Consider the following 14,561-nt stretch of genomic DNA (forward strand, 5'->3'; position numbering starts at 1 on the left):
TCACATAATAAGTTGCAAGGACTCTGTGTGCACTAATAGTGTTTAACATGATTTTTGAATGGCTACATCATCCTTGTACATACTATTATCTGTAAAGTCCCTCACTCGAGCAATGAATATCAAACACAGATTTAACCACAAAGACCAAAGCACCCACTGGTAGGTAGATTTAAAAAAAGGATGCATTACATATCCCTTTTAGCATGGTGAAATGTATTAATTACACTTTAGATGTTGTATCAATACACCCAGTCACTACAAAGATACATTGGTTCTTCCTAGGGCTGCGGCGGTCACAAAATTGTGTCAGCCGGTGATTGTCAAGCAAATAACTGCCGGTCGCACGGTAATTGACCGTTAATTAACATAAACTCATTTAGCATCAACTGGCTTCCACACATAGCCTACAGGCCACTGATGCTGACCTTTGGAACATCTACTGTAACCAGCATCCTCACCCACTGAGCACTGACTGACACCGGACGTCCATGGACGTTGAAATTTGGTCAGTCCACCCTGGCCTTCATGTTAACTTCCAAATCTGAACCTATCATAGACATATTTCAGAAATTTGATTAGTACAGTGAGTAGAGCACAGTAGAGTACAGTACAATATGCAAGACCGAGTTAACACCAAGGGGTCCGAGACCGAGTCAAGACTGAGACCAGAAAAATTTGAGTCCAGTTCAAGACCATGATTGTAATTGTGTCAAATCGCCACCATAAAGAGTTCAAAAGGATCTGTGTTCATATTTCAGAAGAACATTCACGTATGGATTCTTTAGACATTCAGAATGGTGAAAAAATGCATGCTGAGGGCAATAGAGAGCTACTCTACAAATTATAGCTAACCCAAACAGGTCTATAATAGATAAAAAGATCAAATAATTTACAACTTCCCCTGGTTTCCCCTTACTAATAGTGAGGGCGCACCTTTGAAACAATTTCCCCCACAAGGAAATGCTGATGAGTGCGACAAAGTTTGATGATATTTTTCAGTGACAGTAAAGGAGTTACCAGTAAAGTAGGAAGCCCAAGTCTCAATAGGAGATAAGGAATAAATGTGTCATGAAAGTAGTGTGGATATTTAGCCTGGCGATTTGTATGCACTGACTGAACGGGAGACCAAGTCATTATCCGAAACCGAGTCAAGACCGAGTAAAAATGTATCATACACCGAGACCAGGCCAAGACACTCAATATGTGGTCTCATGACCGGACTCGAGTACTACAACAGTATAGATCAGGGACCCATGATGTAATTTCGTCACCGTAACTCCGTTACAGGGTGTAAATCCACTTCACCTACTGTAGTTCAATAACCAAAAGAGACTGATTTCAAACTCAAGGTGCCAGGTCATAGCTGAAACCCCATTGTTTCTGCAGACATCTTTGAATCTTAAAGGTGCTACACATATGATTTCTTAGAATGTTTGCATTGTAATTTAGTGTAGGGAATCATTGTACCATGAACATCGCTGGAAATATATTTTCAATAACAATCAATATGGTTTTTACAGGTACTCTATTTGAAGCTGGCAGACCAAAACTGGTACTTTTGGTTTTGGTCCACCTGCTTCAACAAGCTGTAAAAACAATATTTTGTGTTATTGAAAATATATTTCACACCGATTTGGATGGTACCTTTCCTACACTATTCAGTGCTTATTTTCTTACATAATCTGTAATTGAGCGAACAGTGTAAAAATTTTGCCACCAGGAAATGAGAGCTATTTCCACTAGATAACACAGCTACAAATTCAGAACAGCTTTCCCATTTTGACAACAGATTCCGCTCCGGAGAGAAAAATCAATAGGTGACTATCACACCCAATCACAACACTAGTGGGTCATTCCACCATTACTGCAGATGTATCATGGACATTTTCTGAAATTACAATGCAAAGATTATAACAAATCCTATGTTTAGCACCTTCAAATCGGAGCAAATATTTAACCGTTTTTGGAAAACATGGTCGCATAAATACCCGAGAGAGATTTTACCATAACTCCGTTACCAAAGTTTGTATCTGCACAGTTCTTCCAATAGCTTTTGTAAATGTTTCAGTGAAAATGTTTTAAAGTATTTATTGTGCATAGACTTGTATGGTTTGGTAAACTTTGAAATCAAAGCGTAATTCCGCTAACATGGAATTGCCCTGTAGGCAAAATTTGCATAACCAAAGGTACTGGGGCTCAGCCCCCCCTGGCTCTCGTTTGGATCACAGGTGCCGTTGAACAGCCCTGGCCGGCACTGGCCCATTTGAATCTGTGTGTGTGTGTGTGTGCATCCTGATCTTGATCTCTTCCTCTCCAGTCAACCCCTCTCCCCTGCAGCCTTCCTGCGAAGTCTGATGATACTGGACTGGGGCATTATTTAAGTCTCCAGGGGGTCCTTCAAGGTGCTAGATTATCCCCCATCATCACAAGCCCCTAATTAACAGTTTGACTGAGACAAAATTGAACCCCGATGCCTTGAGAAAAACACTAATAATCTATTGCTCTGGCCTCTACCCTTCATCTGCCGAACCCAGATTAGGCTGTTCTAAGGCCCCTCCAACCTGGCTGGGTTTGGGGTGAGGACAGAGCATCTAAATGGCTACAGGGGGGGTGACACACACATCTTTCAAATAAGTTTAAGTGCAGCCCAGCCGTCTGCCCCCCTCCCCCGCCTGTACCCCCATATTCCCCTAAACAGCTAATCCAGTCTTTATCATAATCTGCTGGGGAGCTTGGACTGTCTGCTAGGGGAATAGAGGAAAGACCACCGCTATGATTCTGTGTCTGAGAGCGTTGAGAGCAACGACAGCAAATTAAATCTAATTTAAATGGGTCCTACACTCTCAGAGAGCACTCTAAATCCTAGTCTCCTAAAAACCAAGAAGCATACAAACGTCTGGTGCTACAGTAGAATGGCTCCATCAGGACCCATAAACTCTGGACAGACTGTACAGAGTGACCCTAGACTGGCCATCGTAACTCATCTGGCTCTTACTCTCAAGGGATAGATCCCAAAGGGCACTCTAGTCTCTACAAAGTGCCCTTTTTTTGGTAGTGCGCTAAAGTAGTAGGAATATAGGGTGCCATTTGGGACACAACCCTAGATTCCTCCACTCCAATCCCCTTCTCACTAATAGCCCTGTTGTATTTAGAATGATAACTCAGTGACAGTGTGTTCACAAATCACAAATCAACTAACTCTGATTTACAGAACAGAGCAATCAACCACAGGCTGCATCCCAAATGGAACCCTTTTACCTTTGTAGTGCCCTACATATAGTGCCTTACTTTTGATCACAGCCCTCTATAAATAGAGTAGGAAGGGAACAACCACATCACAGGCTAAGAAATCAACCACACTCAAAAGGATGCACACACACACACATCACAGACTGCTGTGTTTTTACCCAACAACACTCAAACCGTCATGGCATGACCCGGGGCCTCCAGAGCGAGACGGGCGCTGTTGCTCGTCGGTCTATGTTTGAGTTACGGCTGAGAGAAAGACATAGACGACCCAGAACTTACCAAAACAGCTGAGGCCTCACAGCCTAGAAGGCAGCAGGGTTAGTTGGCAGGCTCAGCTGGCACCCTCCACCTCTCCACCACCTCACAGTGAGACAGGGTGTGTCTGAAAATGTTACTAGCTGTCAAATCCCTCCGTCAGACCTCCTCCTCCAATTTGCATTGAGAGGAATCGAGGTAGTAAGGACGTAGGAGGCAAAGATTTGACGGCTAGTACATTTTTCAGACGCAGCCGCAGACACATGGCAGGCCCGGGCCTTTGAGCATTTCTATCACACATGGGTTTGGCTCTTCGCTCTGCCTGACTGAAAACAGATTACCATAACCGACCAATGTGTCTGTTTACCAAGACAGATAGCCGGGAGAGCAAATAGTGGAGGTCACAGAAATTATAACAGTTTCTGTGTCCCAAATGGCACCATATTCCCTATATAGTGCATACATTTTGACCAGGGCCCATATGTAGGGTGCACTATGTAGGGAATAGAGTGTCATTAGGGACACGACCCTGTGTGCTCCACAGCACTCTCTCTAGTTCCCAGCATGTATTTCAATTAAACACAGAGCAGTGGGAAATTACAGAGCATTAACAAGAACGGAGGGAAACAGATATTATAAGCATATACTGTATATAATATAATACATATTTATATTATATACATTTTAGGGAGTATTTTTTTATGTTGCATGGTCTGAATTTGAATTGATTGGATGGATGGATGGATGTGTTTGGTGATTCCGGTGGACTCAAATGTTTGTCCAGGGTATTAAGAGTGTTTTATATTATTATTATAATTAGAATCTAATTTTGAGGCTGGGACATCTAAAATTCCCATGAGAAGGTGTGTTGTTTTCTGTCGGTTCAGTAAGCCTATGTAAATTAGCTTTTCATTGCAGATATGGACCAGTAGTATTCAGATCTAGAAATTCCTTTTTAAAACGTAACCGTTCCATTCGTTCTAATTGTGCTGTTCCAGGGCTGTCGATCCTTGTAAAATGGCCACATTGGGTTGAAACGGCTTCTATAAAGAATATTGGCAGTAAATGACATGACTTTGTTAAATTACTCAATCAAATCCAGTAGAGAACATCTGGCAACAGCAATCAACAAAAGCAGAAGTTTTCTTTCTTCTGTTCATGTTGGCAAGAGGTATATAATGAATAGCAGTTTGCTTACTGTGTTTGTTTTTGTACATACATGTGACTTTGACTGAAACTGTACATGATGTGTGTGTGTGCGTGCGTGGGCGCGCGTGTGTGTGTGTGTGTCTGTCATTTTCTGATCATTGATGCAGAAAGAGGAGAATCAGGCGATGTGATGGGTGGCAGGCGCCAGGCAGCCCTCTGTCAGCCTGAGACAATGCAGCAGTGATGAAACAACAGAGAGCCCACTACAGTAATGTAATGGCTGGAAGCACAAGGACCTTTTGATGGAGGGGCAGGCAGGAGGAAGCTATGGCTAAACGCAGCCTGCATTCTGCTCTGTGTCCACTCTCCTTTGACACCTCACCACTCAGCTACCACTATACTGCAGTCAGCCCCTCCCTCGCACAGCCACACTTGAAATGAGGGGAAAACCCTGAGTGTGTGTGTGTATGGGGGGGGGATACAGTACAATGGGCACCTGACATGAGGATAGGGGGATTAAGGGAGGGATATATTGAGGGAAAAGGAAGGGAGTGGAGGAAGTGAGAGGAAGGGAGTGAAAGAGGGCGACTGGAAAAGAATGGTCATCTTGTCCCCCGTTTCCAGGGCTGTTGTATCCTCTGTACTGATCTATCATACTTGGTCATACAATGGTAAAAGAGAGCGAGAGATGCTGTGGAGAGAGGGTGGAGGCATATAAGGAGTGAACCACACAACATTAACCACAGCACCCCTCCCCCTGAACACTTTACTACCAGCACCGAAGATGTACAGCCCACACTAATTGCCCTAACACCAACACCATCAACCATCTCTGTCAGAATACAGCAGGAGAGGAGAGGAACTTCGGAGGTGGTCAATTTAGGTAAAGGTGGAGAGAGTATAAGTTTCTGTTGTGTTCAGTAAATCAGTCCAGCCAGGTCACTGCATCCTGCTCCCCTGCTTCCCTCCTTGCTCCCCCTCTTCTCCCTGCCTCTCTCTCAGGGGGTCTTGTGCACATGCATAATACATCAGGCAGTGGTCAGGTGCAGTGGCAGTGAAAGGAACCCCTCTCCCTCTGCAGCACATGCACTCAATGGAGAGGAGACCCCCTCTGCACCACATGCTGCACTCACCAATGCAGCTTCCCTCACAAGGGTTGGTTAGTGCTGAAATCCACCTGCAGCCCCTTCCCTCCATCTCTCTCTCTTCTCCTTCCCTCCCTCTATCCATCTCAATCCTGCTCCTGTCACAGCACTAGAAGTGCTTCCCCAGTATTCATCTACAATATACTGTAGTATCTGGGAAGAAAATTAAATTGTTTGATATTCACCTCGCTAATCATTATATTCTCTACAGCACTGAAACCACAACGACTAGATGCACATGATGGAGGAAGTCACAAAAGCCAAATTGAGATGTTTTCCAGTCCATTAATGAAGTGTTTGTCATGAAAATCACATTTGCAGTTTCACATGTAAGAAATCTCCACACCTCAAAACTTCAATTTCACATGTGGAATTGCAGGTTCACATTTTTTACAAATGAGGGCACATATTGAGTGTATTTGCATTAGTACATATGAACCACGCTAATGGTTTAGAAGGTTACTTTTTATGAAATCTAATGGCCGCATGCTAATTTCTAACTGTTAGCTAGCTCCTAGCTAGCTATTTTTAGCTTCTGTTATTGTCAACTGTCCATTGGTTTTTGTTACATGTAATACACAGGACTAAAAGGGATTTAAATTATGTTTTTGAAAATGTGTTTGCTGGAATTAATGTAAACTGATTCAACAATGCGATGTAAAAACAAATTGACATTGTGAGGTTAAAGAAAGTTTTGCATCACAAAAACCTAGACTTCGGCGATGTCATTTACAAAATAGCTTCCAACACTCTACTCAACAAATTGGATGCAGTCTATCACAGTGCCATCCATTTTGTCACCAAAGCCCCATATACTACCCACAACTGCAACCTGAATGCTCTCGTTGGCTGGCCCTCACTTCATACTCGTCGCCAAACCCACAGGCCCCAGGTCATCTACAAGTCTCTGCTAGGTAAAGCCCCACCTTATCTCAGCTCACTGGTCACCATAGCAGCACCCACCCGTAGCACACGTTCCAGCAGGTATATCTCACTGGTCACCCCCAAAGCCAATTCCTCCTTTGGCCGCCTATCATTCCAGTTCTCTGCTACCAATGACTGGAACGAACTGCAAAAATCACTAAAGCTGAGGACTCTTACCTCCCTCACTAGATTTAAGCACCAGCTGTCAGAGCAGCTCACAGATCACTGCACCTGTACATACCTCATCTGTAAATAGCCCATCCAATCTACCTCATCCCCATACAATATTTATTGATTTATTTATCTTGCTCCTTTGCACCCCAGTATCGCTATTTGTACATTCATCTTCTGCACATTCTACCATTCCAGTGTTTAATTACTATATTGTAATTACTTCAGATCAGTAATTACTTCAGAAACGTGAGATGACTGATAAACGTGAAATGAACTGATAAAACATAGTTTAGAGAGACATAAAAACAATTCATTCAAAATAGGTGAATCTTTCCTTCAAACCTCATTCACTACCAACTTGGGGTCATTTTGACCCCAGAGGCACATTTGTTATCCTAGCCCAAAGGTGGTTTATTCAAATACGTTCCATTTTCATGACTTTGTCAATCAACTTGTTCTTTAAAAAAATAGAAATCATTGTTTAGTGTTTCTGTATCAAAATGTACTTTGGGTTCATTTGACCCCAACCAAAAACACCTAATCCCACCTATAGTAAATTGATGGATAAGGCCTTTATTTAATTCAAGGTTTCCCTTCTCTGGAGACATAATAACAAGTTCTCCATACCACCAGAGGGTGGAGGGGGACTTGTATCAGTGATTTTGCCCAGATACACAGTGCACCTGCAGAGATGGAGCCCCTTATGTAACTTGCCAATGGTTATGTCTGGTTATAACTAGGTATGACCATGCACAAAATCTAAATTATCTTATATATATGCTTAGTTGCAGTCAAAACAGCTCATAAGTCTGTCAGCGGTATGAATATTTGGTAGAACTGTAATATAGACACCAGCTACTCTCTGAATGTACACATAGTGCTGAATTGGTGTGTATCCCAAAAAAAGTTATTCCTATAACATATGCAACTTATTATGGTATTTGGGCTGCTCTAACATTTGGTGTGAAGTGACTTTGAGGCTTTGGGCATGCTTTTTGAAGCATTTATTCAAAAACGCCTTTTTTGTAAGGGCAAGAGAGGGAGGTGTGAATAGAAAACAGCTATGATGATCCGCTCACTCACCGATTGTTATTGTATTATAACTATGTTTTATCTCTTAAGAGAAGATTGACAAGGATGTGGATTTTCAAACTATCTGCATTGTGTTGAGATGGTGCTTACATATGCTGAGATTAGATATGCAACTGCACATCAACACATTCTCGGCACAGGGAAGGAAGAGGGTACCTCAGCTAACTATCTCTCCCATTGAGAATAGATCATTCAGAAGCTCGCCTTAGTCGTTTGTCTCTAGTGGTGATATCTATCTAGGGTAAAATCAAAGGCAGAACTGCCTCTAAAACAATTATAACCCAACTGAGAAGAGATCACCTCTGTGTGAATCTGAATTTGATGATATATCCTTTGACAGAGGCCCTACATACTCACACCTACCTACTGACAATCTCCCTCCATCTGGTACACTTTGAAGACATGTTGTTCACAGTAAAGCATAAGCCTTCATCTGAACTGGTTGCCAACTGAAATACCTGGGCTAATAAATGTGAACGTGTTTGAATATAAACACACTAAATATTATGCAAATTAATATCTAAATATATTAGAAAATAGATGATATGGATGATATACACTGCTCAAAAAAATAAAGGGAACACTTAAACAACACAATGTAACTCCAAGTCAATCACACTTCTGTGAAATCAAACTGTCCACTTAGGAAGCAACATTGATTGACAATAAATGTAACATACTGTTGTGCAAATGGAATAGACAACAGGTGGAAATTACAGGCAATTAGCAAGACACCCCCAATAAAGGAGTGGTTCTGCAGGTGGCAACCACAGACCACTTCTCAGTTCCTATGCTTCCTGGCTGATGTTTTGGTCACTTTTGAATGCTGGTGGTGCTTTCACTCTAGTGTTAGCATGAGACGGATTCTACAACCCACACAAGTGGCTCAGGTAGTGCAGCTCATCCAGGATGGAACATCAATGCGAGCTGTGGCAAGAAGGTTTGCTGTGTCTGTCAGCGTAGTGTCCAGAGCATGGAGGCGCTACCAGGAGACAGGCCAGTAGGAGGAGGCCGTAGGAGGGCAACAACCCAGCAGCAGGACCGCTACCTCCGCCTTTGTGCAAGGAGGAGCAGGAGGAGCACTGCCAGAGCTCTGCAAAATGACCTCCAGCAGGCCACAAATGTGCATGTGTCTGCTCAAACGGTCAGAAACAGACTCCATGAGGGTGGTATGACGGCCCGACGTCCACAGGTGGGGGTTGTGCTTACAGCCCAACGCCGTGCAGGACGTTTGGCATTTGCCAGAGAACACCAAGATTGGCAAATCCGCCACTGGCGCCCTGTGCTCTTCACAGATGAAAGCAGGTTCACACTGAGCACGTGACAGACGTGACAGAGTCTGGAGACGCCGTGGAGAACGTTCTGCTGCCTGCAACATCCTCCAGCATGACCGGTTTGGCGGTGGGTCAGTCATGGTGTGGGGTGGCATTTCTTTGGGGGGCCGCACAGCCCTCCATGTGCTTGCCAGAGGTAGCCTGACTGCCATTAGGTACCGAGATGAGATCCTCAGTGCGGTTGGCCCTGGGATCCTCCTAATGCAAGGCAATGCTAGACCTCATGTGACTGGAGTGTGTCAGCAGTTCCTGCAAGAGGAAGGCATTGATGCTATGGACTGGCCCGCCGGTTCCCCAGACCTGAATCCAATTGAGCACAACTGAGCACATCTGGGACATCATGTCTCGCTCCATCCAACCACAGTTGCACCACAGACTGTCCAGGAGTTGGCGGATGCTTTAGTCCAGGTCTGGGAGGAGCATGCCCAGGTGTTGTAGGGAGGTCATACAGGCACGTGGAGGCCACACACACTACTGAGACTCATTTTGACTTGTTTTAAGGACATTACATCAAAGTTGGATCAGCCTGTAGTGTGGTTTTCCACTTTAATTTTGAGTGTCACTCCAAATCCAGACCTCCATGGGTTGATAAATTTGATTTCCATTGATCATTTTTGTGTGATTTTGTTGTCAGCACATTCAACTATGTAAAGAAAAAAGTATTTAATAAGAATATTTCATTCATTCAGATCTAGAATGTGTTATTTTAGTGTTCCCTTCATTTTTTTGAGCAGTGTATTTAGTCAGTGCAGTACTTTACTCTACAGTAGGCTACACAATATCACTCTCTACTATTGTATGTCCTCCTCGCAATGAACAGACAGCTCTACTTGCTGCGGCAGTATGTTTAGCCCCTTCCATACCAACTAACAAAGTCCAGCACGTGGTTTGGAAGAGATGCGTAAAGCTGAATTCTATTGGCATCTCCTTCCTTTATGGAATAGAATGCGCAGGTCCAGTGATTGATTTTGCGCAATATGAGGACAACATTTGCACACCGAGCAATCTGCAATAACAAACAACACATTACATAATCACAGCCTCATTACTAATGCATAACATGTCAAAATGAATCTAACAATCCACATGGTGATATAACATGTCACTGCTATACTGTGTCTGCTATATTCTATTATATTGGGGGGGACATCTCTGCTTCTATAGTCCACGGAAAAGGTACACGGGAAACATCTGCAACATAATAAGATGGAGAGGATAGCTGTGCCAAAAATGCTATCAGCCTACAAATTAAACTCCCACAAATAAAGGATTCTTCAGACTTCATCTGATATTATAATGATGTTAAAAAATGTACCTTAAATTTGGGGATTTTGGAGAGCCAGTGCGAGACGCATTCATTTTGATCATTTTAATTACTTGAATTATGTTCTATTAGTCACTGATGAAAACAATGAGAATAAGACACTTAGCAAACTGTTAAGTGACATCCCGATAATCAGTTGGCCGTTATCAAACTGAAAATGACATAAAAAATAAAAAATGACCGATAATCATCCCAAGATTTATGTTAATATCTTCTTTTACGCCTCAATAACTTAGAGTCAAAGTATTGCATGCATTATTTTGGACAGCTCATTGTAATATGCATCCAGCATAGGCTATCCTTTCACAAAGTAGTATTCCAGCACTTACTATAAGGAGGTGTATCATGCGTAAAATTAAATTGAGCACTCAAAAAAATGTATTGGTTAACTGCAGTGTGGTTTCTATGGAAACGTGGTAGGTCCAACCAGAGGCAGGGAGGGTTAGATTAAAGTAACTGTCCAGTGAAAATTTGGAAGGAACATGATATCCTCTTTGGCCAAGACAGGCCCGTATGTGATTGGTCCAGCAGCTTTTTCCTTTTTTCCAAATTCTCTGGTGGGGAGAAGGATCTTTCTCGAGAATAGGGAAGATACAGGCTCAGGAGTGTGCACTCACTTCACACAAGCATGCTAGCTAGCAAGCCAAGCAAGCCACAGCTGGTGTTAGCAAAAAGGACAGAGCCAATGAAACAACTACTGTATCTCGCCAGTCACTTCTATTTCAAATGACGTGGTTTGTAAAAGTTGGCCTGCTGACAATTTACAAGCAGTTTGCTAACGTTAGCTATCGTGACTAACTTAGCTAGCTGGCAAGCCAACAAGAAAGCAGGTCCTCCACACACCAACCATCTCACAATTCCCATCCATTTTAAATCTTATTTGTAGGTAAAAGTTATATGTCCAGAAGAAACCTAATTAGCTGTTGTTGACTCATATAGGTAGCAGAAGTAGCTTCACGACTAGCAAGTTAGGTAGCCAACAACAAAAATATCAGGAATATAGTGATAAAGCAAAGGACAGAAATGAGTCTGCATTTATTACTGTTCTAGTATAGTGTCCTAGTAGTTCCATTGTGCGTTCCCAACTCCTGAATCAATCCATATTATTTTACTTGGTGCAGCCGGGCTCGGGCAGGCAGCCCCAGTGGCTCCATGTTGTAGCTAATTTGAATATCCAAGTGTATGTGCGTCTCATTGACTGAGCTGTCAAATCAAATATTTGTGCCCCAAGCAGGCACAGAGCAAAGCTGCTTTTGAACATCCTTAATTTTAAAAATTTGGAAAGACATTTATTTAATTCATATTATAACAAACTTGAAGGTAATATTTCAATAGAAATCTGGAACACTTTAAAGTCTCATGTTTTAAATGTTTTTCAAAAGTATTGGTCTCTTGTGATTGGTCTCTTGTGCCAGCAGCGAAATCATTATCATATGCAAAGGGAAGGCAACACTCTAGGAGAGAGAGTGTGCTTCACATTTCCAAGGAAGAGTATTTTCTTCCCCACATCTGATGTGACAGTAGTGGATGAATAAACACACACATTTTTCAAAACTTTGATTAAATGCAGCAATGTTTAAAACACTTTCAGCATATCAGAAACACGGTAGGCTATGTGCACCTCTTTGTATATTTATTTTGATATCTATTTCGATATACACAACCTTGTAATTATAAAAGTGTGCTTTTGGTCTTTTCTCCCCCCTAATTCCAAAGGGCTTCAAATCCTCTGAACAGTAGCAACCGTACCGCAGCAGCCTCCCCGAGTGACACACGGCGATCCTAATTTATGTGCGATTATTTAAGACAGTGCCAATCAATATCTCAAGGCCCCTGCTCTTTCCTGCCTGACACCCCACAAATAAAAGGAACTGATATATTTGATTGAATCACCTTTCACCATATCCTGCCAATAAATGATCTATGTGAGAATAGCCAATATTGAAAATGGAGACTACATTGTTGCTTCTTTGTACAGTGAATAGCCACGACTGCCCACTGCGCGTGGGCAATCGAGTCATTGTTCGATTGCTCTCATTGGGAAGAGCAGGGTTTACACAAAGTAGGCTAATGTAGCCTATGTGTTCTAATTGCACTATACATGGGCTGTATAGAAGAAAACAAACATACAATAAATAACTAATTCCACACTTGCGCGATGGTCCTTCATTGGGATGTGATAATTGCATTTACACAGACAAATGTTGGGCTCTTACCTGCCACAGTGTATCTGTCCATGTAATTGAGCACATTCCCAAAACTGAGAATCCCAGCCGCAGCCGCCGGGGACCGGCATCGAAGCAGCGCGGCTCGGAATTTCTGCCCGGGCTTGCAGGGATGGAGGTCCGGGTTGGATTTCAGTCCAGGACTCATGCTGCCCGAGAGTGTGTGCACCTCATCAGAACTGCTGCAGCCCTCTATCTCGCATCCATCGCTCTCCACACACATCTTCTGACACGACAGATCCAGCGCAACAGAGAATCAGCCACAACGCACAGAAGGAACAATTGATCAACGTTAGGTAGCCTAGTAAACGGTTAGAAATCTCCAGCGGTGGTTACTCGCAATACAAGATTAGACGCGTTGAAGATGTCGTCTTGTTAAATGTTTGAGAGGGAGTAGCGTCTCGATATGGCTCATTTTACCAGCACACTGACAGCACTGACCGGCTCTTGCGCTCCTCAGGTTTTTCCCTGAGTACCATGAAGTCCTAGCGGAGTGGGTGTGACCTGGCATAAAAACTCCGCCTCCTTGAGCCCCGCAGCGAATGAACATATTGGCACCTGGTGTGTGGAGAGAATGCGGGGAATTGCAATTTCAGTGAGGTGTAATTTCCAGTGGCGATTTTAGCATGTAAATCTTGGTGGTGCAAAAAAAAACAAAAAAACGCAACACTAAACCATACATTAATTGCACTATAACGGTGACCACAAACTGTTAGGGCCTACATAAAGCTGTCGTAACTGCAGAGTCCCAACACCTTACCACTGCTACAGTTCATCCAGTGCCTTTTAAAAAAGCATAAACTGATATGGCTGATATGTGGTTTCTACTGACAATTGAGCTGTACAAACTATGGGACGACAAGCGGATAAGAGGCAATCCGTCTTTTCGATTAAGACAATGAGCGAGAGACGACAGACGTAGTCAATATAACTATTTGTTCAGCACGTTTGAAATGTACAGCGACAGACAGGCCGTTCTTACATATAAACAGACAATGAAAGCTCTTACGAGATTCGATTATTACATTTCTCTGAAACAGGTTATAGGGAAACAACGAGCGATGTGTTTACAATACCGCCTTAGTGAAAATAGACCGAATTATTAGGGTGAGGCACATGGGCTATTAACAGCTTACTTCTCAACAAACACTTAGTATTACTTTCTTAGCTACGGTATACATATCTCTCGGGCAAGTTCCCAGTTGTCTTGAACTCAGTTAGCCACTGATTCCTTCCCAAACCACTCATTGTTGAATTTGCGATTTCCAACTTGTGTAATATTTATGTCCAATGGCCGATGAGCACAGATACGTTTTGTCTCTAATTTATCTTCATATGAGTAGGATTGAAAACGATTTGATTGTCGACTTGATTCGTGGTTATGCTTGCTAGCTAAGATTTTGAAAGTATGATGTTGACATACTGCCGCAGCATCAGTCCAATCAAAGCTACTGTAGATATAACGTGATTTGATGTCATTCTATCTGCGGCCAATGACCTTGAGTCTTCTTGGATGGGCACTTCTAATATAACTCTATGGCAGAACCCAAGGGGCTAAAGTTTTCGAGCTCTAACCTTAGAATTGGGGATGATGTACTGTCTCATGAGTGACAGAAAACTGAGCCAATCACCACAAAAAAACTGAGCCAATCTGGCACAATTCTCTGTATGCTACTCTCTGTTATTATCT

At 42.8% G+C, this 14,561-nt stretch overlaps 1 protein-coding gene across 2 annotated transcripts in view; it reads right to left on the reverse strand.

Moving 5' to 3' along the window:
- The window catches only part of spns2 (spinster homolog 2 (Drosophila)), a 145,347-nt gene extending 132,006 nt beyond the window's left edge, over positions 1-13,341 (reverse strand). For both annotated transcript variants that reach the window (XM_024394801.2, XM_024394802.2), the window contains exon 1: positions 12,863-13,341. In XM_024394801.2, the coding sequence (XP_024250569.1) occupies positions 12,863-13,094 (232 nt within the window). In that variant the 5' untranslated portion in view covers positions 13,095-13,341. The remainder of the gene's footprint in view (positions 1-12,862) is intronic.
- Positions 13,342-14,561: the final 1,220 nt, after the last annotated feature.

Source organism: Oncorhynchus tshawytscha, linkage group LG30 (assembly GCF_018296145.1).
Source record: "Oncorhynchus tshawytscha isolate Ot180627B linkage group LG30, Otsh_v2.0, whole genome shotgun sequence".
In the NCBI taxonomy this organism is placed as follows: Eukaryota; Metazoa; Chordata; class Actinopteri; order Salmoniformes; family Salmonidae; genus Oncorhynchus; species Oncorhynchus tshawytscha.